The sequence below is a fragment of the Pseudophryne corroboree genome, chromosome 9, assembly GCF_028390025.1.
Source record: "Pseudophryne corroboree isolate aPseCor3 chromosome 9, aPseCor3.hap2, whole genome shotgun sequence".
In the NCBI taxonomy this organism is placed as follows: Eukaryota; Metazoa; Chordata; class Amphibia; order Anura; family Myobatrachidae; genus Pseudophryne; species Pseudophryne corroboree.
Window position 1 is genome coordinate 391,924,148 of NC_086452.1, and position 25,992 is coordinate 391,950,139.

The 25,992-nt window shown below is 43.7% G+C and overlaps 1 protein-coding gene across 13 annotated transcripts in view; it reads right to left on the reverse strand.

Moving 5' to 3' along the window:
- ERC2 (ELKS/RAB6-interacting/CAST family member 2) overlaps positions 1-25,992 on the reverse strand; it is a 2,157,515-nt gene that overhangs the window by 904,188 nt on the left and 1,227,335 nt on the right. For all 13 annotated transcript variants that reach the window (XR_010186954.1, XR_010186951.1, XR_010186955.1 and 10 more), the window contains one exon: positions 1,514-1,674. Coding sequence is in view for 3 of the 13 variants with exons in the window: in XM_063940841.1 (XP_063796911.1) it covers positions 1,514-1,674 (161 nt within the window). In the remaining 10 variants the exon portion in view is untranslated. The remainder of the gene's footprint in view (positions 1-1,513; positions 1,675-25,992) is intronic.

A 25,992-nucleotide genomic window follows, 5' to 3' on the forward strand; every position in this document is an offset into this window, starting at 1 on the left:
TCTTACTACACCCGGCACTGCCGATTTACTGACTGGTGCATGTCTGTTGGCCAGTCATCTCAGGATTTCCTGTAACTACAGTGCAGCGCTGCATGGGCAACCCCATCTTACCTGATGTGCTAAGACGGATTTAGCCATTCACAGCGTCTCTACACTGCACATGACTTTCACATCCAATCCTGTTTTAGAGCGTTCTCTTAATCTGCTCTATGCCACCTGCCCATTGCCAGTACAACTTGTCGTCTAGGTCTCCTGTGTCAGAAGTGGTTCCCAGTTCCTGAGCTACAGCATCTGTTTTGGTTACTCTCTGGTATTAACCACAGTTCTCCTATTCTACCACCTGATTCAGCCTTGTGCTCAGCGCTCGTCATTCTGCAGGAAGGAATTTTCCTTCTGCTCTCTCTGTTGTAATCAGCGCTCATCTTACACCAGTGTGCTGTCTGCACCCTACAGCAATATCTATGCATTCATCTACAGATTGCTATACATAGGCTCCTACATGCAGTATCCTTACTACCTGTGTCACCTGTATTCAGAGCTGCTATCATTGGCTGTCCCAAGTTCTACAGCTGCCATTCCAGAAACACACGTTCTAGTGTGCTATAGACTGAGTAATTTTTTACAGTCTGCTATTCTTTACCGTTTCCTGCATGCAGTCTTCAACATTACCTACAATACTATCAGCACTATTAATTACAGCCTGCCATTCCCTGTGGACTGCTGCTACTGATTACTACCAACTAATTAGCTGCTTCAGCAGATATACATTTCCCTATTACACATATTCCCCTATTAAGATACACATCCCCATATTAAGACTGTCTACACTGAGTGTCATACAAGCACTCACGTATCTAAGACTCCAGTAGTTAACTACAGTACCACTGAAAAACAGCATACCAGTCTTTAATCTGTTATTCCTTCCTCATTTGTCTCTGTTATTTCTTCCTCATTTGTTCAAGTCCAAAGGGGGTTATTGAATAAGGAGAAGCATCAGCCAATCTTCTAATTTCATAAACTCTAGTTTATGCTGGTCTCGCCCAGCAATCCCAGCTCCGAGTATATAACAAACTTGAAATCTGACACGTCCTTCAGTTACATTCTCAGAAATGTCATACTCGGGACATAAACCCAGGAACTCATACACTGCAGTCAGACACCTTACACAAGGAGCCATTTACTCTTGCATAAGTAATTCTGGAAGCCTGGTAATTGTAACTATTTGAAGCCAGGTGTAATTGTCAGTATAAAACCTTTGCAGCTAAGAATATCTATTTTACTGCAGTGTGCCTCAGTGGTGTTGCAAGATCATTAGATCCAAGTGAATTTATAGGCTCACAGAATATCTGTCTGCCCTGTCTCTAGGCGATATGTTCACTTTTAAATAAACACAACTTAGATTTATAATACTTTTTGTGTAGTGCAAGAACCCAAACAGTTCCAGTGTAGAGATTATGGATACCGTTGCCTGCATGAATTTCGTGTAAACTGTAAAACTAAATTATGTTCTTACTTCATCTCCAGGATCTCCTCGAGCTGTTTTCGGCGGTCTATCATCAAGTTGTTCAGGTGTGCTTCCTTGTCAGCAAGTGATTGTTGAGTTGAAGAGAGACGGGCTTTGGTGGAATCTAGCTCCTGTCTTGTCTTTTCAAGAGCGTTCATAAGATCATCCATCTAAAAGAGACATTAATAAGATTTAAAACATTTTTGGGGGAGCTTAAGAAAAAAATATTTAATTAAAATATACATAAATAATTTGGCTGTACAGAGTGGTTTAAAATAAGTATTTTAGTATAAAGTGTGGGTTTTAAAAAAAAACATGTATTTAATCTATATACTCTGAAAATAAAATGTTCTGCAAATGGTTATTATTTCTGATGCCTTCAGGTGAAAATAAAGCATATGTTAAAGCTGTTATCGAATAATTCCTTCCAAAACTAACAATTACATTGTGGGTGGGTGCACTGTTATTTGGACACACAGGTTTACAACTACATTATTGGTCTCTTTTATCCAGTTACTGTCTTGAAACATGATGCGTACGTGTCGATGCCCCTTTTCCATTAACTTTTTATTTGCATGTTTAAGTTGGTCAGACAGGAGAGGATACTGGTTTGAGACCATAATAGCCATCAGATACCCTGGAAAGTGCAATTCTTTTTTTTGTATATATTAATTATTAACATCACATACATACAGTATCTACACAAAATTATTGAGATATATATATATATATATATATATACATACATACATACATACATATATATATACACACCCATGCAATGAGGTAGCACTCCTGGACTCCGCTCTCAAAGTGAAAAGAGGTGCTTCAATAGTCAACGTTTCGGGGTGCTCTCCCCCATCATCAGGTGTGTCCTGATGATGGGGGAGAGCACCCCGAAACGTTGAATATTAAAGCACCTCTTTTCACTTTAAGAGCGGAGTCCAGGAGTGCCACCTCATTGCATGGGTGTATATATGGGGCTGGCTGGCCCATAGGAGAGCACCCTGGCAAGTACTGACTGTTGTTGATGGTGGAGTGCCAGATCTGTGTTATATATATCTATATCTATATATCAAACAAATACTCTCCTCCTGCGCTATTTTATAGGTATTAGATAAAGTGAGATAAGAAAGTTTCTTAAGAAGGGCAGCCTGTTTCACTGAGTTCCTTGTTAGACTGAACTAGGTATAGAAATGTGGAAAAAAAGAGGAAATTGGCGCCCAGGGATTAGTATAACCCATAGAATGTACAGAACCCTATGGGTTTCACAAATATTACTGATTTTAAAACAAAAACATGAACTGTTCCTTCATAAAAGTTTATTAAAATTTACAGAAACAAAATGACATGTCCATCATGTTACATAGACATTATGATGTAATTTCTCTTGTAATGATCCATCACTGAAATTGTGGAGGAATGTAGACATTTTAAGCAATATCTTAAATCCTTCCTCATAGGATATTCAGAGATCACATCAAGTACAAAAATACAACGCGTTTCGTCTAGTAACTAGACTTCATCAGGGGTATGTCTAAAAATCACAAGACAACTAGTCAATATATTATACAGTATTACATAAAATAGGACAATAAAACAATATAGTACATGGAACAGTCCTATAACAAAAATGTGCGAGACATGTTGGAACAGAGCTAGAGATGATCAATAGACCATCAACATGATTGAAAGCATTCCAAAAAGTAATAGTAATAATGAAAGTCCATTTGTATCTTAGATACTTGACATACCTTTTGATATTAACGTCAATCTAAAAGTACTCAGTCAAGGTGGTCAATCAGAATTGTTCGAAGGATGACTTCAAAGCATCACTAATAGGTACTGCTGAGGCTTCAAGCCGGCCTAATTTTAGAACATAATTGATTCTTAATTGCAATCTAATAAATTGCTAACTATTATAAAGTCCATATGTCTAAGGGAACACATACCTCGTAGATTCAGTATTCAGAATTCATATAATTCCTATGTTTAGCCTTCAAAGGAATAGCGGAATCAGCAAATTCATGCCAAAATGGACCTGGCAAGTTAATCAGTGCTAATTAGTATATGCCAGATCTCCTTAGGACTAAGAGATAAGAAGAGAGGGGGAGGGAGCTAACCTTAACAATTTTAACAATTTTCAATAGTGTCCCCAATTAAAGGGACACACGTATATCTAATATATAAATCACAATGTATCCGCCTAACTGGTTAGTGTATACTGACATATTTTAAGTGAGGCATCCTGATGTTAATTCAAAACAATACTATTGGGCATATCATAAAGGACCCCAATGGTAAAGGGCAACTACGTACATCAGATTTCACAATCATATAAATATACTGGGGTTTTTACAGACAAGGCTCATCAAGTACCATAACATACCTCATGGATCAACTATAGGCGTGAAATATGGATACGGATATGTTGTCCTTACAGTTTCACACAGGTAAAGACCTAAAGGGTCAAGTAAATAATAATAATAGATGACTATAAATGATATAATGATGCTATACCAATGTGCAAAAGGACTAATTAGATCCCATACCTATGTGTATATATAATACATCAAAGAACTAGGGGATTAGACATTGCTCACAGCATAACAGGTATGTAATGAGACATCCGCCTGAATGGTGTTGTTTGTCATCATATAGAGAACACACTACAATTTGTAGATCATAACAGGGTATCAAACCAAAATATCTATCTATATATATATATTTATATGTATTTTTGAACATAATGTTTACCAATATATAGGTTAATTCAAAAGTTAAGAACCTTTTGGGCCTATTGGTGAAAATATACATACAAAATCATAAATTAAATGGAGCCTTTTTCTAAAACATATGAAAGATCCTTACTTTCCCAAGAACAGCCAGTTGTGATCCAGTATCCATGCAATGCAGCATGGGAGCTGGATTTGAATTTATATAGGGGAAGTGATATGACATCACTTCCCTAATTGGGCTAATAGATACTAAGTTTACCTGTGCTTATCTAATATAAAGATATACTTTTATTGTTAGTGCAGTTAATTCTGTGTGTAAACATAAAACTTCTGATATGTTTACATCAATTCTTATTATATGAAAAGTGCTATATAAACCTTGATTAGTCCAATTGCCCCTAATATAACAATAAAAATAGTCAAGTGTGCACCTGAGCTACACCGAGTGACAGGATACCTAACCAATGGGAATAATGGGGGGCGGGACATACATCAAGCTGGATGTTTAAATAAACAGTGGAGGTGGTATAGATTAAATTGTCTCACATTCCACCTATACACGCCATACATGGCGCCCCTCCCAGACATACAATTTCGGCGCCACGATCCGAGCACCGCAAAGCGCCAGGGGAGCCGTCCCCGTCAGTCCGTGTCCCGTGGGCCAACCACGTGATGCGGAACTAGAGCTGCTTGCGTTCCAGCGCTATGACGACCAGCGCTACGCAAAGCCGCCAGTGTGTTCCCTTATTAGCTCCGGCCGCGAGGTGCTGGTGTCCTGGTGGGGAAGCAAAGAAATCAGTAGTTAGTGAACAGAAGTGTTAGTTTAGCAGTAAAGAGTGAACAATACCTTATTTAAAGGTTTAACCCTATATATTGGTTAGAATACTATGTGTACTATAACATGCTATCTTAAAAGTGTATATAAAAATAAAAATAATTATAAAGATAAGGCCATGGATTTAGTTTGTGTTTACAGTTCTGGTGTTGATCCAGGCAGTTATATTGCTTTATACAGTGCTTCCTTAATCCAATATCCTAATAACTATCACATTTTAAATTAATGCTGACAGTAACTTGTGACTCAATCTAATTCATATTATAAAGAGAAAGGCTCCATTTGTACATAAAAAATTTGTACATAAATTTTTTTTTCTCCTTTCCTTAGAATGAATACAGTATATATAATTATTTATTGCAATGTGAACATATACAATTTTGCTTTGCCCCCCAACATGATGTTATTCCTAACTATTGTCATTATACAAAAACTCAGCATTCTAAACACTGTGTTAACTAATTAGTAACATATTGACCCAGTTACACTATGTTGCTACATACAATAGGTAGGGGGGGGGGGGGGGGGGGGGGAGAGGGGAGAGACAGACCAGTAAATTGAAAAAAGAGAGAAAAAGGGAGAAAATAAGAATTTACTTACCGATAATTCTATTTCTCGGAGTCCGTAGTGGATGCTGGGGTTCCTGAAAGGACCATGGGAATAGCGGCTCCGCAGGAGACAGGGCACAAAAAGTAAAGCTTTAGGATCAGGTGGTGTGCACTGGCTCCTCCCCCTATGACCCTCCTCCAAGCCTCAGTTAGGATACTGTGCCCGGACGAGCGTACACAATAAGGAAGGATTTTGAATCCCGGGTAAGACTCATACCAGCCACACTAATCACACTGTACAACCTGTGATCTGAACCCAGTTAACAGTATGATAACAGCGGAGCCTCTGAAAAGATGGCTCACAACAATAATAACCCGATTTTTGTAACTATGTACAAGTAATGCAGATAATCCGCACTTGGGATGGGCGCCCAGCATCCACTACGGACTCCGAGAAATAGAATTATCGGTAAGTAAATTCTTATTTTCTCTATCGTCCTAGTGGATGCTGGGGTTCCTGAAAGGACCATGGGGATTATACCAAAGCTCCCAAACGGGCGGGAGAGTGCGGATGACTCTGCAGCACCGAATGAGAGAACTCCAGGTCCTCCTTAGCCAGGGTATCAAATTTGTAGGATTTTACAAACGTGTTTGCCCCTGACTAAATAGCCGCTCGGCAAAGTTGTAAAGCCGAGACCCCTCGGGCAGCCGCCCAAGATGAGCCCACCTTCCTTGTGGAATGGGCATTTACATATTTTGGCTGTGGCAGGCCAGCCACAGAATGTGCAAGCTGAATTGTATTACACATCCAACTAGCAATAGTCTGCTTAGAAGCAAGAGCACCCAGTTTGTTGGGTGCATACAGGATAACAGCAAGTCAGTTTTCCTGACTCCAGCCGTCCTGGAACCTATACTTTCAGGGCCCTGACAACATCCAGCAACTTGGAGTCCTCCAAGTCCCTAGTAGGCGCAAGGCACCACAATAAGCTGGTTCAGGTGAAACACTGACACCAACTTAGGGAGAGAACTGGGGACGAGTCCGCAGCTCTGCCCTGTCCGAATGGACAAATAGATATGGGCTTTTTTGAGAAAAAACCCACCAATTTGACACTCGCCTGGCCCAGGCCAGAGCCAAGAGCATGGTCACTTTTCATGTGAGATGCTTCAAATCCACAGATTTGACTGGTTTTAAACCAATGTGATTTGAGGAATCCCAGAACTACGTTGAGATCCCACAGTGCCACTGGAGGCACAAAAGGGGGTTGTATATGCAATACTCCCTTGACAAACTTCTGGATTTCAGGAACTGAAGCCAATTATTTCTGGAAGAAAATCGACAGGGCCGAAATTTGAACCTTAATGGGCCCCAATTTGAGGCCCATAGACACTCCTGTTTGCAGGAAATGCAGGAATCGACCGAGTTGAAATTTCTTCGTGGGGCCTTCCTGGCCTCACACCACGCAACATATTTTCGCCACATGTGGTGATAATGTTGTGCGGTCACCTCCTTCCTGGCTTTGACCAGGGTAGGAATGACCTCTTCCGGAATGCCTTTTTCCCTTAGGATCCGGCGTTCCACCGCCATGCCGTCAAACGCAGCTGCGGTAAGTCTTGGAACAGACATGGTACTTGCTGAAGCAAGTCCCTTCTTAGCGGCAGAGGCCATAAGTCCTCTGTGAGCATCTCTTGAAGTTCCGGGTACCAAGTCCTTCTTGGCCAATCCGGAGCCATGAGTATAGTTCTTACTCCTCTACGTCTTATAATTCTCAGTACCTTAGGTATGAGAAGCAGAGGAGGGAACACATACACCGACTGGTACACCCACGGTGTTACCAGAACGTCCACAGCTATTGCCTGAGGGTCTCTTGACCTGGCGCAATACCTGTCCCGTTTTTTGTTCAGACGGGACGCCATCATGTCCACCTTTGGTATTTCCCAACGGTTCACAATCATGTGGAAAAACTTCCCGATGATGTTTCCACTCTCCCGGGTGGAGGTCGTGCCTGCTGAGGAAGTCTGCTTCCCAGTTTCCACTCCCGGAATGAAACACTGCTGACATTGCTATCACATGATTTTCCGCCCAGCGAAAAGTCCTTGCAGTTTTTGCCATTGCCCTCCTGCTTCTTGTGCCGCCCTGTCTGTTTACGTGGCGACTGCCGTGATGATTTTCCCACTGGATCAATACCGGCTGACCTTGAAGCAGAGGTCTTGCTAAGCTTAGAGCATTATAAATTTACCCTTAGCTCCAGTATATTTATGTGGAGAAAAGTCTCCAGACTTGATCACACTCCCTGGAAATTTTTTCCTTGTGTGACTGCTCCCCAGCCTCTCGGGCTGGCCTCCGTGGTCACCAGCATCCAATCCTGAATGCCGAATCTGCGGCCCTCTAGAAGATGAGCACTCTGTAACCACCACAGGAGAGACACCCTTGTCCTTGGATATAGGGTTATCCGCTGATGCATCTGAAGATGCGATCCGGACCATTTGTCCAGCAGATCCCACTGAAAAGTTCTTGCGTGAAATCTGCCGAATGGAATTGCTTCGTAGGAAGCCACCATTTTTACCAGGACCCTTGTGCAATGATGCACTGACACTTTTCCTGGTTTTAGGAGGTTCTTGACTAGCTCGGATAACTCCCTGGCTTTCTCTTCCGGGAGAAACACCTTTTTCTGGACTGTGTCCAGAATCATCCCTAGGCACAGCAGACGTGTCGTCAGGATCAGCTGCGATTTTGGAATATTTAGAATCCATCCGTGCTGTTGTAGCAGTATCCGAGATAGTGCTACTCCGACCTCTAACTGTTCCCTGGACTTTGCCCTTATCAGGAGATCGTCCAAGTAAGGGGTAATTAAGACGCCTTTTCTTCGAAGAAGAATCATCATTTCGGCCATTACCTTGGTAAAGACCCGGGGTGCCGTGGACAATCCAAACGGCAGCGTCTGAAACTGACAGTGACAGTTCTATACCACGAACCTGAGGTACCCTTAGTGATTCGTTATCACTGCTCTGAGTGACTCCATCTTGATTTGAACCTTTGTAAGTGTTCAAATTTTTTTTTTTTTTTTTTAGATTTAGAATAGGTCTCACCTAGCCTTCTGGCTTCAGTACCACAATATAGTGTGGAATAATACCCCTTTCCTTGTTGTAGGAGGGGTAATTTGATTATCACCTGCTGGGAATACAGCTTGTGAATTTTTTCCCATACTGCCTCCTTGTCGGAGGGATACCTTGGTAAAGCAGACTTCAGGAGCCTGCGAGGGGGAAACGTTTCGACATTCCAATCTGTACCCCTGGGATACTACTTGTAGGATCCAGGGGTCCTGTACGGTCCCAGCGTCATGCTGAGAGCTTGGCAGAAGCGGTGGAAGGCTTCTGTTCCTGGGAATGGGCTGCCTGCTGCAGTCTTCTTCCCTTTCCTCTATCCCTGGGCAAATATGACTCTTATAGGGACGAAAGGACTGAGGCTGAAAAGACGGTGTCTTTTTCTGCAGAGATGTGACTTAGGGTAAAAACGGTGGATTTTCCAGCAGTTGCCGTGGCCACCAGATCCGATGGACCGACCCCAAATAACTCCTCTTCCTTTATACGGCAATACACCTTTGTGCCGTTTGGAATCTGCATCACCTGACCACTGTCGTGTCCATAAACATCTTCTGGCAGATATGGACATCGCACTTACTCTTGATGCCAGAGTGCAAATATCCCTCTGTGCATCTCGCATATATAGAAATGCATCCTTTAAATGCTCTATAGTCAATAAAATACTGTCCCTGTCAAGGGTATCAATATTTTTAGTCAGGGAATCCGACCAAGCCACCCCAGCTCTGCACATCCAGGCTGAGGCGATCGCTGGTCGCAGTATAACACCAGTATGTGTGTATATACTTTTTATGATATTTTCCAGCCTCCTGTCAGCTGGCTCCTTGAGGACGGCCCTATCTATAGACGGTACCGCCACTTGTTCTGATAAGCGTGTGAGCGCCTTATCCACCCTAAGGGGTGTTTCCCAACGCGCCCTAACTTCTGGCGGGAAAGGGTATACCGCCCATATTTTCTATCGGGGGGAACCCACGCATCATCACACACTTCATTTAATTTATCTGATTCAGGAAAAACTACGGTAGTTTTTTCACATCCCACATAATACCCTCTTTTGTGGTACTTGTAGTATCAGAAATATGTAACACCTCCTTCATTGCCCTTAACGTGTGGCCCTAATAAGGAATACGTTTGTTTATTCACCGTCGACACTGGATTCAGTGTCCCTGTCTGTGTCGACCGACTAAAGTAAACGGGCGTTTTAAAACCCCTGACGGTGTTTTTGAGACGTCTGGACCGGTACTAATTGTTTGTCGGCCGTCTCATGTCGTCAACCGACCTTGCCGCGTGTTGACATTATCACGTAATTCCCTAAATAAGCCATCCATTCCGGTGTCGACTCCCTAGAGAGTGACATCACCATTACAGGCAATTTCTCCGCCTCCTCACCAACATCGTCCTCATACATGTCGACACACACGTACCGACACACAGCACACACACAGGGAATGCTCTGATAGAGGACAGGACCTACTAGCCCTTTGGAGAGACAGAGGGAGAGTTTGCCAGCACACACCAAAAACGCTATAATTATATAGGGACAACCTTATATAAGTGTTTTCCCTTATAGCATCTTTTTTATATATTTCTAACGCCAAATTAGTGCCCCCCCTCTCTGTTTTAACCCTGTTTCTGTAGTGCAGTGCAGGGGAGAGCCTGGGAGCCTTCCCTCCAGCCTTTCTGTGAGGGAAAATGGCGCTGTGTGCTGAGGAGATAGGCCCCGCCCCTTTTTCGGCGGCCTCGTGTCCCGCTCTTAACGGATTCTGGCAGGGGTTAAATATCTCCATATAGCCCCCGGAGGCTATATGTGAGGTATTTTTAGCCAAAAATAGGTTTTCATTGCCTCCCAGGGCGCCCCCCTCCCAGCGCCCTGCACCCTCAGTGACTGCCGTGTGAAGTGTGCTGAGAGGAAATGGCGCACAGCTGCAGTGCTGTGCGCTACCTTAAGAAGACTGAGGAGTCTTCATGCCGCCGATTCTGGACCTTCTTCTTGTTTCAGCATCTGCAAGGGGGCCGGCGGCGAGGCTCCGGTGACCATCCAGGCTGTACCTGTGATCGTCCCTCTGGAGCTAATGTCCAGTAGCCAAAGAAGCCAATCCATCCTGCACGCAGGTGAGTTCACTTCTTCTCCCCTAAGTCCCTCGTTGCAGTGATCCTGTTGCCAGCAGGACTCACTGTAAAATAAAAAACCTAAGCTAAACTTTTCTAAGCAGCTCTTTAGGAGAGCCACCTAGATTGCACCCTTCTCGGCCGGGCACAAAAATCTAACTGAGGCTTGGAGGAGGGTCATAGGGGGAGGAGCCAGTGCACACCACCTGATCCTAAAGCTTTACTTTTTGTGCCCTGTCTCCTGCGGAGCCGCTATTCCCATGGTCCTTTCAGGAACCCCAGCATCCACTAGGACGATAGAGAAAACAAGGCTTGGCCTGTAAGGGACAAGACGTGATATTGTTCTCTTTTGAGAAGCCTTCACTAAAGGAAACATGCCATGTCAATGTTCTCATTGAGTCCATTAGGGATAAGGGTGTTCAAGGTGTATATCCAGTAGGATTCTCTCTGGGCTAAATAAAGATCCCTATCACCTCCTCTTTTGTTCTCCGTGATGTGATCAAGGACTGTGAACGTCAAACCCAGGATTTCAGAATTATGACATTCCTGAAAGTGTCGAGGGAGACTATGATTCTGAACTTTATTCCTGATGTTACGTAAGTGCTCCTGAATTCTTGTTTTTAGACATCTCTTGGTTTTACCAATATAAGAAAGCTTGCAGGGACAATCAATTTTATAGATGACATAATTAGTGTTACATGTTACTACAGTTCTCAATTTATGTAATCGGCCTCTTTCATCTTTCCAGGAGATGCCAGTGTTGACTTGCTTTATCTCATCTATTCAGAACAATCCCTACAATCTCAGGTTCACATACAAACATCATCCGTGTACCATCGACTATTTGGATATCCTTCTTAGCATAGAAGATGATGGCACTCTAAACACCAGAACCTTCTTTAAAGATACTGATGCTAACAGCTTCATTCCGCATAACAGTTGCCACCTTAACAGATGGAAGACAACAGTACCTTATTCACAATTTATGAGGATGAGAAAGAACTGTAGTGATTTGTCCAGCTATTGGGAACAATCGTCAGCCTTGGTAGAACAATTTGTTGATAGGGGATATAATAAGACAGTGCTTCGAAACGATCAAATCCGAGCATCAAAGATCGATAGAAAGAGATTCTTTGCAATAGAAGGTATGAGAAAGGAGAATCAAAAGATTGAAAGACCATTCATTACCCAATTTAATCAAGAGAACGTGAAAATTAGACGTATTTTGAACCAACACTGGCATCTCCTGCTCAGAGATCCCATTTTGGGTCCACACTTGCCTGATAGACCAAATGTAGTATTTAGAAAGTCCAGAAACCTTAAAAACATTCTGGCCCCAAGCCAGTTACAATCCTGCCAACCTCAAAGTGGTAGCTCTATTAAGCACCCTTTAATGTTAAGAACAGGTCTGTTCCCTTGCAATAAATGCATTTGCTGTCGTCACATTGACAAAAAAAGTTCTAGCTGGAAAGATGAAAGAGGCCGATTACATAAATTGAGAACTGTAGTAACATGTAACACTAATTATGTCATCTATAAAATTGATTGTCCCTGCAAGCTTTCTTATATTGGTAAAACCAAGAGATGTCTGAAAACAAGAATTCAGGAGCACTTACGTAACATCAGGAATAAAGTTCAGAATCACAGTCTCCCTCGACACTTTCAGGAATGTCATAATTCTGAAATCCAGGGTTTGACGTTCACAGTCCTTGATCACATCACGGAGAACAAAAGAGGAGGTGATAGGGATCTTTATTTAGCCCAGAGAGAATCCTACTGGATATACACCTTGAACACCCTTATCCTTAATGGACTCAATGAGAACATTGACATGGCATGTTTCCTTTAGTGAAGGCTTCTCAAAAGAGAACAATATCACGTCTTGTCCCTTATAGGCCAAGCCTTGTTTTCTCCCTTTTTCTCTCTTTTTTCAATTTACTGGTTCTGTCTCTCCCCTCTTCCCCCCCCCCCCCCCCCCCTACCTATTGTATGTAGCAACGTAGTGTAACTGGGTCAATATGTTACTAATTAGTTAACACAGTGTTTAGAATGCAGAGTTTTTGTATAATGACAATAGTTAGGAATAACATCATGTTGGGGGGCACAGCAAAATTGTATATGTTCACATTGCAAAAAATAATTATATATACTGTATTCATTCTAAGGAAAGGAGGAAAAAAAATTTATGTACAAATTTTTTATGTACAAATGGAGCCTTTCTCTTTATAATATGAATTAGATTGAGTCACAAGTTACTGTCAGCATTAATTTAAAATGTGATAGTTATTAGGATATTGGATTAAGGAAGCACTGTATAAAGCAATATAACTGCCTGGATCAACACCAGAACTGTAAACACAAACTAAATCCATGGCCTTATCTTTATAATTATTTTTATTTTTATATACACTTTTAAGATAGCATGTTTTAGTACACATAGTATTCTAACCAATATATAGGGTTAAACCTTTAAATAAGGTATTGTTCACTCTATACTGCTAAACTAACACTTCTGTTCACTAACTACTGATTTCTTTGCTTCCCCACCGGGATACCAGCACCTCGCGGCCGGAGCTAATAAGGGAACACACTGGCGGCTTTGCGTAGCGCTGGTCGTCATAGCGCTGGAACGCAAGCAGCTCTAGTTCCGCATCACGTGGTTGGCCCGCGGGACACGGACTGTCGGGGACGGCTCCCCTGGTGCTTTGCGGTGCTCGGATCGTGGCGCCGAAATTGTATGTCTGGGAGGGGTGCCATGTATGGCGTGTATAGGTGGATGTGAGACAATTTAATCTATACCACCTCCACTGTTTATTTAAACATCCAGCTTGATGTATGTCCCGCCCCCCATTATCCCCATTGGTTAGGTATACTGTCACTCGGTGTAGCTCAGGTGCACACTTGACTATTTTTATTGTTATATTAGGGGCAATTGGACTAATTAAGGTTTATATAGCACTTTTCATATAATAAGAATTGATGTAAACATATCAGAAGTTTTATGTTTACACACAGAATTAACTGCACTAACAATAAAAGTATATCTTTATATTAGATAAGCTCAGGTAAACTTAGTATCTATTAGCCCAATTAGGGAAGTGATGTCATATCACTTCCCCTATATAAGTTCAAATCCAGCTCCCATGCTGCATTGCATGGATACTGGATCACAACTGGCTGTTCTTGGGAAAGTAAGGATCTTTCATATGTTTTAGAAAAAGGCTCCATTTAATTTATGATTTTGTATGTATATTTTCACCAATAGGCCCAAAAGGTGCTTAACTTTTGAATTAACCTATATATTGGTAAACATTATGTTCAAAAATACATATAAATATATATATAGATATTTTGGTTTGATACCCTGTTATGATCTACAAATTGTAGCGTGTTCTCTATATGATGACAAACAACACCATTCAGGCTGATGTCTCATTACATACCTGTTATGCTGTGAGCAATGTCTAATCCCCTAGTTCTTTGATGTATTATATATACACATAGGTATGGGATCTAATTAGTCCTTTTGCACATTGGTATAGCATCATTATATCATTTATAGTCATCTATTATTATTATTTACTTGACCCTTTAGGTCTTTACCTGTGTGAAACTGTAAGGACAACATATCCGTATCCATATTTCACGCCTATAGTTGATCCATGAGGTATGTTATGGTACTTGATGAGCCTTGTCTGTAAAAACCCCAGTATATTTATATGATTGTGAAATCTGATGTACGTAGTTGCTCTTTACCATTGGGGTCCTTTATGATATGCCCAATAGTATTGTTTTGAATTAACATCAGGATGCCTCACTTAAAATATGTCAGTATACACTAACCAGTTAGGCGGATACATTGTGATTTATATATTAGATATACGTGTGTCCCTTTAATTGGGGACACTATTGAAAATTGTTAAAATTGTTAAGGTTAGCTCCCTCCCCCTCTCTTCTTATCTCTTAGTCCTAAGGAGATCTGGCATATACTAATTAGCACTGATTAACTTGCCAGGTCCATTTTGGCATAAATTTGCTGATTCCGCTATTCCTTTGAAGGCTAAACATAGGAATTATATGAATTCTGAATACTGAATCTACGAGGTATGTGTTCCCTTAGACATATGGACTTTATAATAGTTAGCAATTTATTAGATTGCAATTAAGAATCAATTATGTTCTAAAATTAGGCCGGCTTGAAGCCTCAGCAGTACCTATTAGTGATGCTTCGAAGTCATCCTTCGAACAATTCTGATTGACCACCTTGACTGAGTACTTTTAGATTGACGTTAATATCAAAAGGTATGTCAAGTATCTAAGATACAAATGGACTTTCATTATTACTATTACTTTTTGGAATGCTTTCAATCATGTTGATGGTCTATTGATCATCTCTAGCTCTGTTCCAACATGTCTCGCACATTTTTGTTATTGGACTGTTCCATGTACTATATTGTTTTATTGTCCTATTTTATGTAATACTGTATAATATATTTACTAGTTGTCTTATGATTTTTAGACATACCCCTGTTGAAGTCTAGTTACTAGACGAAACGCGTTGGTTTTTGTACTTGATGTGATCTCTGAATATCCTATGAGGAAGGATTTAAGATATTGCTTAAAAGTGTCTACATTCCTCCACAATTTCAGTGATGGATCATTACAAGAGAAATTACATCATAATGTCTATGTAACATGATGGACATGTAATTTTGTTTCTGTAAATTTTAATAAACTTTTATGAAGGAACAGTTCATGCTTTTGTTTTAAAATCAGTAATATTCGTGAAACCCATAGGGTTCTGTACATTCTATGGGTTATACTAATCCCTGGGCACCAATTTCCTCTTTTTTTCCCACTATATCTATCTATATCTATATCTATCTATATATATATATATATATATATATATATGGTACTACCAGGTGTCAGCGTTGCAAATAACACACCCAAACAAATACGATACAGACAGTGCAGGGAGATAAAATCTAGCTGTGAGATATTAAGGTAACTGATAGCTATTAACAGTAGCGCTCAATGGCCCAGTACCCTGGGGAGAGCAGACCAAAGAGATCTGTATGGCAGAATTCAATTCTTGTTCCCTGCTACTGACACCAGATAGCGCTCAATAGAGTAATTCAACTGTTGCTCCATTCGGGCGCTAATAGCCGCATGGAGACACATTTCGGCTCGCAGCACCATGAGGTGAGGAGCTGACAAGTACGATAAGTTGGCACTCTCCCAAATGGGAGTTTGGTCACACAAAGCAGTACTTTAGAAGGATTAGTCACTTTGCGCGGCTAAACCCAGTACTAATGGGCACGAACACATGGAAGTCGCGCCTGATGGAGGAAACCATTGAATTGCTCAGATGGGCGCCCACAAAACAACTGAATTTCCCCAAGTGACTGTGGGTGTATTGCAGACCAGGATAGTGCAGGATGAGAACCAGGAGGTTGAGGGTTCTGCTTGGGAGAGCTTACAGTCTAGGGGGCAAACTAAGTGGAGCCAAGGATAGTGCAGGATGAGAACTAGAGGATGGAGGCTCCTGCTTGTCAGTGCTTGAAGTCTAGGAGTTAAACTACATGCTTAGCTTTGGGTGGAGTAATTACTGTATACATATAGTACTTGGATCAATTCAGTTAGAGGCCAATTCAGATTATTTAACTAATTTATTATATGTAGGCTATTGAAGCTAACTTGTTTCAAGTGAATTTATAAGATAGCAGCCTGTACATTCATATCACCTTTAATTCCAATAACACATTACTCATTTCAGCAAAGACTCAATACAATTAAACAGTAATTCTTTCATACCCAAAAATGATATGCTGATTCAGGCTCTACACTTTTATAAATTATTTGGTAATAACGATAAGGGACAATTGTAGTCTAAAAAATACAAGAAAGTATTTACAAGGAATGGGGATATACTGCTAAAGGGTCGCTGGGACAGAACAATCCTCTGAAGATCTCTGTTAAGATTAGAAAGTTTCATATATAATTCAAGTAGTAACCCACCATTATTATATATATTTTTTTCTTAAACATAAATTGTTATGGAAAGCTATAAGAAAAATGTTGGTATTTACCATTTTCCCTCTTTCTCTAACGTCATAGCGGATGCTGGGGACTCCGTAAGGACCATGGGGAATAGACGGCCTCCGCAGGAGATAGGGCACTTTAAGAAAGCTTTGGATTCTGGGTGTGCACTGGCTCCTCCCTCTATGTCCCTCCTCCAGACCTCAGTTTTACACTGTGCCCAGAGCGAGATGGGTGCACTGCAGGGAGCTCCCCGGAGTTCTCTGCCTAGAAAGCATTTTTGTTTGGATTTTTTCTACATTTTTACAGGGAGCACTGCTGGCAACAGGCTCCCTGCATCGAGGGACTGAGGAGAGAGGGGCAGACCTTCTTAATTGATAGGGTCTGCTTCCTCGGCTACTGGACACCATTAGCTCCAGAGGGGGTGAACACAGGTTCTTACTGGGCGTCCACCCCCAGAGCCGCGCCGCCGTTCTCCTCACAGAGCCAGAAGAAACGAAGTCAGAAGACGTCTCAGGAGGTAGAAGCCTTCAGAGCTTCACTGAGGTAACGCACAGTACTGCAGCTGTGCGTCATTGCTCCCATACACCTCACACACTCCGGTCACTGTAAGGGTGCAGGGCGCAGGGGGGGCGCCCTGGGCAGCAATATAACACCTCTCTTATGGCAAAAGACTATATACATGTACAGGTGGGCACTGTACATGTATATAAAAGAGCCCCCGCCATTTTTTTCATAACTTTGAGCGGGACTGAAGCCCGCCGCAGAGAGGCGGGGCTTCTCCCTCAGCACTCACCAGCGCCATTTTCTCTCCAAAGCACCGCTGAGAGGAAGCTCCCCAGACTCTCCCCTGCTTACACACAGTGAAGGGGTGTTTAAAAGAGAAGGGGGGGGGGGGGGGGCACATAATTGGCGGATAACATATTATACAGTCAGAGCCGGTTCTTAGTCTTGTGGCGCCCCGGGCAAAATATGGGGGCGTGGCTTCGAATGGGGGCGTGGTCACGACGCTGAAAGAAAAAAAAAGTATACTTACCATCCCCGTTCCTGATCCAGACCGCTGCAGACCCCCATCCGCCGGCGGCGCCGCTCTTCTCCTCTCTTCGATCTATGGGAGAGACGTTATTACGTCTCTCCCATAGAACAGCATAGACACTAGAGGTCAATTATGACCCCTAGTGTCTGTGCCACTATGCTGTGCGGTGCGCGATGACGTCATCGCGCACCACACAACTAAAGTCCTCTCAATGAAGGGAAACTAGACGCTACGCGTCTGGTTCCCTTCAAAGTGGGAGGGGGCACAGCAGGGCACTGCGGGGGGCACAGTGGCGGATCTTGCCCTGGTGCGGCGCCCTCGGGATGGCGCCGGCGCCCTCCGGATGGCGCCGGCGCCCTCCGGAAGGCGGCGCCCCGGGCAAAAGTACCGCTTGCCCGTGGCAAGAACCGCCACTGTATACAGTGCGGCTGGGGAAAAACATTTTGTGTTGGTCTCCAGGGTCATTGCGCTGGGGTGTGTGCTGGCATACTCTCTCTCTGTCTCTCCAAAGGGCCTTAAAGGGGATACTGTCTTCAGAAAAGAGTTTCCCTGTGTGTGTGTGAAGTGTGTCGGTACGTGTGTGTCGACATGTTTGACGAGGAAGGCTCGCTTAATGTGGAGGGGGAGTGCTTGAATGTCATATCGCCGTCGGCAGCGCCAACACAGGAATGGATGGATATGCTGAATGTCTTAAATGCAAATGTCAATCTATTGCATAAAAGGTTAGACAAGGCTAAAGCTAGGGATCAGTCAGGTAGCCAGACCATGCCTGTCCCTGTGGCGCCAGGACCTTCGGGGCCTCAGAAGCGCACCATATCCCAGATCGATGACACGGATACTGACTCTAGTGTCGACTATGAAGATGCTAAATTACAGCCGAAGGTGGCAAAAGGTATTCGGTACATGATTATTGCCATTAAAGAGGTTTTGCATATTACTGAGGAACCCCCTTGTCCCTGACACGAGGGTACACATGTATAAAGGGAAAAAGACTGAGTTCACCTTTCCGTCCTCATTTGAGCTGAGCAAATTGTGTGAAAAGGCTTGGGAATCTCCAATTCCAATTCTTATGGTGTATCCTTTTCCACAAACGGATAGGAAACGATGGGAATCTTCGCCTAAAGTCGACAAGGCGCTGACACGGTTATCCAAAAAGGTGGCACTGCCTTCGCAGGATACGGCTTCCCTCAAGGATCCTGCTGATCGCAGACAGGAAATTACCATGAAGCACATTTACACTCATTCCGGTACTATTGTTAGACCGTCTATGGCGTCGGCCTGGGTTTGTAGTGCTGTCGTGGCATGGGCAGATTCCTTATCTACGGAGCTTGACACCTTAGATAGGGATGCCATTTTAATGACCATAGAGCATATCAGGGAGGCTGCCTTGTATATGAGAGATGCTCAAAGAGACATTTGTTTACTAAGCTCCAGAATAAACGCTATGTCTATTTCTGCTAGGCGGCTCTTGTGGACCCGACAGTGGACGGGAGACGCCGATTCAAAGCGGCATATGGAGTCCTTGCCTTACAAGGGGGAGGAGTTGTTTGGAGACGGCCTCTCGGACCTTGTCTCTACTGCTACGGCTGGTAAGTCAAATTTCTTACTTTATGTCCCCCCGCAGCATACAAAAAAGGCACCTCATTATCAAATGCAGTCCTTTCGTTCCAATAAGAGCAAGACGGTACGGGGATCGTCCTTTGTTGCCAGAGGAAAAGGCAAGGGAAAAAGGCTGCACACAGCTAGTTCCCAGGAGCAGAAGTCCTTCCCTGCATCTGCAAAGTCCACCGCATGACGCTGGGGCTTCCCGGGGGGAGGCAGATCTAGTGGGGGCTCGTCTTCGGTTTTTCAGCCACGTCTGGGTTCGCTCGCAGGTGGATCCCTGGGCATTAGAGATTGTTTCTCAGGGATACAGGCTGGAATTCGAAGACTTGCCTCCTCGCCGGTTTTTCAAATCGGCTCTGCCGTCTTCCCCGTCAGAGAGGGAGCTAGTGTTGGCAGCAATCCAAAAATTGTATATTCAACAGGAGATTGTCACAGTTCCTCATCTCCAGCAAGGAGAGGGATATTACTCAACCCTGTTTGTGGTCCCGAAACCAGAAGGTTCGGTCAGACCCATTTTAAATCTTAAATCCCTGAACCTGTACTTGAAGAGGTTCAAGTTCAAAATGGAATCACTCAGGGCGGTCATCGCCAGCCTGGAGGGAAGGGGGATTGGATGGTGTCCCTGGACATAAAGGATGCTTACCTTCATGTTCCGATATTCCCCCCTCACCAGGCGTTCCTGAGATTTGCAGTGCAGGACTGTCACTACCAATTTCAGACGTTGCCGTTTGGGCTTTCTACGGCCCCGAGAATTTTCACCAAGGTAATGGCAGAAATGATGGTGCTCCTGCGCAGGCAGGGTGTCACAATTATCCCATACTTGGACGATCTCCTCTTAAAGGCGAGATCTCGGGAGGAGTTGCTGGACAGCGTGTCTCTGTCCATGAAGACGTTGCAGTTACACGGCTGGATTCTCAATATACCGAAGTCCCAGCTAGTCCCTACAACACGTCTGCCCTTTTTGGGCCTGATTCTGGACAAAGACCAGAAAAAGGTTTTTCTTCCGATCGAAAAGGTTCAGGAGCTCATAGCCCTGGTCAGGAACCTATTAAAGCCAAAAAAGGTTTCAGTGCATCATTGCACACGGGTTCTGGGGAAGATGGTAGCTTCATACGAGGCCATCCCCTTCGGCAGGTTCCATGCGAGGACTTTTCAACGGGACCTCTTGGACAAGTGGTCAGGGTCCCATTTACAAATGCATCAAAGGATCACCCTGTCTCCCAGGACCAGGGTATCTCTCCTGTGGTGGCTGCACAGTGCTCACCTACTAGAGGGTCGCAGATTCGGCATTCAGGACTGGGTCCTGGTGACCACGGACGCAAGCCTCCGAGGCTGGGGAGCAGTCACACTGGGAAGAAATTTCCAAGGTCTCTGGTCAAATCTAGAGACTTGTCTCCACATCAACGTCCTGGAGTTGAGGGCCATATACAACGCCCTGTGTCAAGCAGAGGAATTGCTTCGGGAAAAAACGGTTCTGATTCAGTCATACAATGTCACGGCAGTGGCTCATGTAAACCGCCAAGGCGGAACGCGAAGCAGAGTGGCCATGGCAGAAGCGACCAGGATTCTACGCTGGGCGGAAGGCCATGTAAGCGCACTATCAGCAGTGTTCATCCCGGGGGTGGACAACTGGGAGGCGGATTTCCTCAGCAGGCACGACCTGCATCCGGGAGAGTGGGGACTTCATCAAGAAATCTTCGCACAGATCACGGGTCGGTGGGGGCTGCCTCAAATAGACATGATGGCATTCCGTCTCAACAAAAAGCTAAAGCGATATTGCGCCAGCTCAAGGGACCCTCAGGCGGTAGCGGTAGACGCTCTGGTGACACCTTGGGTGTTCAGATCGGTCTATGTGTCTCCTCCTCTTCCTCTCATACCCAAGGTGTTGAGAATAATAAGAAGAGGCAGGGTCAGAACAATCCTCATTGTTCCAGATTGGCCACGGAGGACTTGGTATCCGGAGCTGCAAGAGTTGCTCACAGAAGATGCGTGGCCTCTTCCTCTAAGGCAGGACCTGCTGCAGCAGGGGCCCTGTCTGTTCCAAGACTTACCGCGGCTGCGTTTGACGGCATGGCGGTTGAATGCCGGATCCTAGCGGAAAAAGGGATTCCGGAGGAGGTCATTCCTACCCTGATCAAGGCTAGGAAAGACGTGACGTTAAAACATTATCACCGTATATGGCGAAAATATGTTTCTTGGTGTGAGGCCAGGGCTGCTCCTACGGAGGAGTTCCAGTTGGGCCGTCTGCTTCACTTCCTTCAAACGGGAGTGAATTTGGGCCTAAAATTAGGGTCCATAAAGGTTCAAATTTCGGCCTTATCCATTTTCTTTCAAAGAGAATTGGCTTCTCTTCCTGAAGTACAGACTTTTGTGAAGGGCGTGCTGCATATTCAGCCTCCCTTTGTACCTCCGGTGGCGCCTTGGGACCTAAACGTGGTATTAAGTTTCCTCAAGTCACCTTGGTTTGAACCACTCAAAACAGTGGAGTTGAAATACCTCACTTGGAAATTGGTCATGTTGTTGGCCTTAGCTTCTGCAAGGCGGGTTTCGGAATTGGCGGCTTTATCATTTAAAAGCCCATACCTGATTTTTCACGTGGATAGGGCAGAGTTGAGGACTCGTCCCCAATTTCTGCCCAAGGTGGTCTCATCTTTTCATATGAACCAACCTATTGTCGTGCCTGTGGCTACACGGGACTTGGAGGATTCCGAGTCCCTGGATGTGGTCCGGGCTTTGAAGATTTATGTGACCAGAACAGCTATGATCAGGAAGACCGAAGCTTTGTTTGTTCTGTATGCGGCCAACAAGGTTGGCGCTCCTGCTTCAAAGCAGACTATTGCTCGCTTTATCTGTAACACGATTCAGCAGGCGCATTCTTCGGCAGGATTGCCATTGCCTAAATCGGTTAAGGCCCATTCTACTAGGGCGGCTGCCCGGGGAGTCTTGGCACTACAACTGTGCCGAGCTGCTACTTGGTCGGGGTCAAACACCATTGCAAAGTTCTATAAGTTTGATACCCTGGCTGAGGAGGACCTCCTGTTTGCTCAATCGGTGCTGCAGAGTCATCTGCACTCTCCCGACCGTTTGGGAGCTTTGGTATAATCCCCATGGTCCTTACGGAGTCCCCAGCATCCTCTAGGACGTTAGAGAAATAAAGATTTTAATTACCGGTAAATCTATTTCTCGTAGTCCGTAGAGGATGCTGGTCGCCCGTCCCAAGTGCGGACTTCTTCTGCAAGACTTGTATATAGTTATTGCTTACATAAGGGTTATGTTATAGTTGATCGGGTTTGAACCGAGGCTATGTTATTGTTCATACTGTTAACTGGGTAGTTTATCACAAGTTATACGGTGTGATTGGTGTGGCTGGTATGAATCTTGCCCTTAGATTTACAAAAATCCTTTCCTCGTACTGTTCATCTCCTCTGGGCACAGTTTCTCTAACTGAGGTCTGGAGGAGGGACATAGAGGGAGGAGCCAGTGCACACCCAGAATCCAAAGCTTTCTTAAAGTGCCCTATCTCCTGCGGAGCCCATCTATTCCCCATGGTCCTTACGGAGTCCCCAGCATCCTCTACGGACTACGAGAAATAGATTTACCGGTAAGTAAAATCTTATTTTCTTCAGGCTGATATTCATGATTTATGATTCTGGACTTCCATAGCAACCACAGTTACATGGCACATGATCTAGAGGCTAGGGAACGTGTAGTGTCACATCCCCCTTCCCCCTCTGTCATCATATGACATGCTGAGAGCTGGGAGTCTGTATAGGCTGACTGTGTCTGGCACCTATTTTTGTTTGTCCTCCAGAGATATTTAAAGGAGATAATGATCTGTAGGAGGACAGCTAAGAGAAATGCACACTTAAAAATGTACTTAACTTGCTATATATACACACGTTACAAGGCATCCTTTCATATAGACACAAATGTATTGTCAATTAAAATGGTGCTATGAAGAAAGAAATCTTTAAAATAATACAGTATATTCATATTTTGCTATCCTCCCCTTAGTAAGAAAGAACATTGGTACTCCCATGTTGTGGCTGAAAAATAAATAAAAATTTTCATAACTCTAAAAAAACTAAATGTGACTGATTAGAAGGTGGAAAAAAACGTGAGAAAAAGTTGGTTTAGAGAAATGTCTTTAGAAATGCTTTGTTGCAATACCCACATCCCTGTAAAATGCTTTATGTAAGTGTTAAGTAAACACACTTAAGAAAATGAGGTTTTTCGATCATTACGTTTTCTTTCAAAATTGTGGGACGATTCAACGATTGCTTTGGAGACACAGATAAGAGCCCTTGAAACTAAGGATTTTTTTCATTTCACAACTTTACAGATACATCTAAAATATTTATTTGAACAGTTAACAAAGCATTGGGTTTATAAGCCAGCTGCAACATGCCAGAGATCTCAGCTGTGGCTCTTTACGAGGTACGATCAGAACACATTATCTCATCCTCAAGATTTTCTCAGGAGCAAACACCTATTTGTGTACAATATATGGGACAAAAGGGGGTTTTCAGCGGTGGGGTAATTCACTTTCACCATAATTAATATTCAAGCAGAATATTCACCTTTGGTTGATGAGGCAATGCTATATATATAAGCACAATGAAGCAACGTTTCGGTTTTAATTACAAACCTTCGTCAGGCCTGACGAAGGTTTGTGATTAAAACCGAAACGTTGCACATCAAAATCGGGAGACTGGACCCGTTTATTTGAAATAAGTCCTGGAGTGCCGCTTTATTGTGCTTATATCTTCAACCTGCAAAATTGAATTAGAGGGCACCGGGCGGGCAAGCTGACTGTGATGTTTATTTCATGAGTGCCGAATACAAATACTATATATATATATATATATATATATATATATAGACAGAGAAGGTGCGGCATTCGGCTTGTCTATGCTTGGATTTATTGTGAGGGCACAGGCTGAAGTTATTACACGGTTCACTGGAGTGCCGGACCTTGGGAATCTTATATATATATATATATATATATATATTGCACCACAAGGGATCTGCAGCACCCAATTACAGAGTACATAAATGAAAATCAGAATGGGGCAATAGTGACTTACAGTTGAAGACAATATAGGACAAATAACACTGACATAAGTATCAGAGTGGCAGAAAACTGTGGGATTAGGTGCCGTCGAGGATGGTTTAAGTAAGAGAAGGACAAACACATGAGGGTTGAGGGCCCTGCTCTCGTTTTATATATATATATATATATATATATATATATAATGTGGGAGAATAGGGGTTCTGGCGACCAACGATGTTTAACAATGTATTTAGAAGACTATAATAAGAATTTACTCACCGGTAATTCTATTTCTCGTAGTCCGTAGTGGATGCTGGGAACTCCGTAAGGACCATGGGGAATAGACGGGCTCCGCAGGAGACTGGGCACTCTAAAAGAAAGATTAGGTACTATCTGGTGTGCACTGGCTCCTCCCTCTATGCCCCTCCTCCAGACCTCAGTTAAGGAAACTGTGCCCGGAAGAGCTGACACAACAAGGAAAGGATTTGGAATCCAGGGTAAGACTCATACCAGCCACACCAATCACACTGTACAACTTGTGATAACCATACCCAGTTAACAGTATGAACAACAACTGAGCCTCAGTAACAGATGGCTCATAACAATAACCCTTTAGTTAAGCAATAACTATATACATGTATTGCAGAGAGTCCGCACTTGGGACGGGCGCCCAGCATCCACTACGGACTACGAGAAATAGAATTACCGGTGAGTAAATTCTTATTTTCTCTGACGTCCTAGTGGATGCTGGGAACTCCGTAAGGACCATGGGGATTATACCAAAGCTCCCAAACGGGCGGGAGAGTGCGGATGACTCTGCAGCACCGAATGAGCAAAGGCAAGTTCCTCCTCAGCCAGGGTATCAAACTTGTAGAACTTAGCAAATGTGTTTGAACCCGACCAAGTAGCAGCTCGGCAAAGCTGTAAAGCCGAGACCCCTCGGGCAGCCGCCCAAGAAGAGCCCAACTTCCTTGTGGAATGGGCTTTTATCGATTTAGGATGTGGTAACCCTGCCGCAGAATGAGCTTGCTGAATCGTGTTACAGATCCAGCGCGCAATAGTTTGCTTTGAAGCAGGAGCACCCAGCTTGTTGGGTGCATGCAGGATAAACAGCGAGTCAGTTTTCCTGACTCCAGCCGTCCTGGCTACATAGATTTTCAAAGCCCTGACTACATCCAGTAACTTGGAGTCCTCCAAGTCCCGAGTAGCCGCAGGCACCACAATAGGTTGGTTCAAATGAAACGCTGATACCACCTTAGGGAGAAATTGGGGACGAGTCCTCAATTCTGCCCTGTCCATATGGAAGATCAGATAAGGGCTTTTACATGACAAAGCCGCCAATTCTGACACACGCCTAGCCGAAGCTAAGGCCACTAACATGACCACGTTCCACATGAGATATTTCAGCTCCACGGTCTTAAGT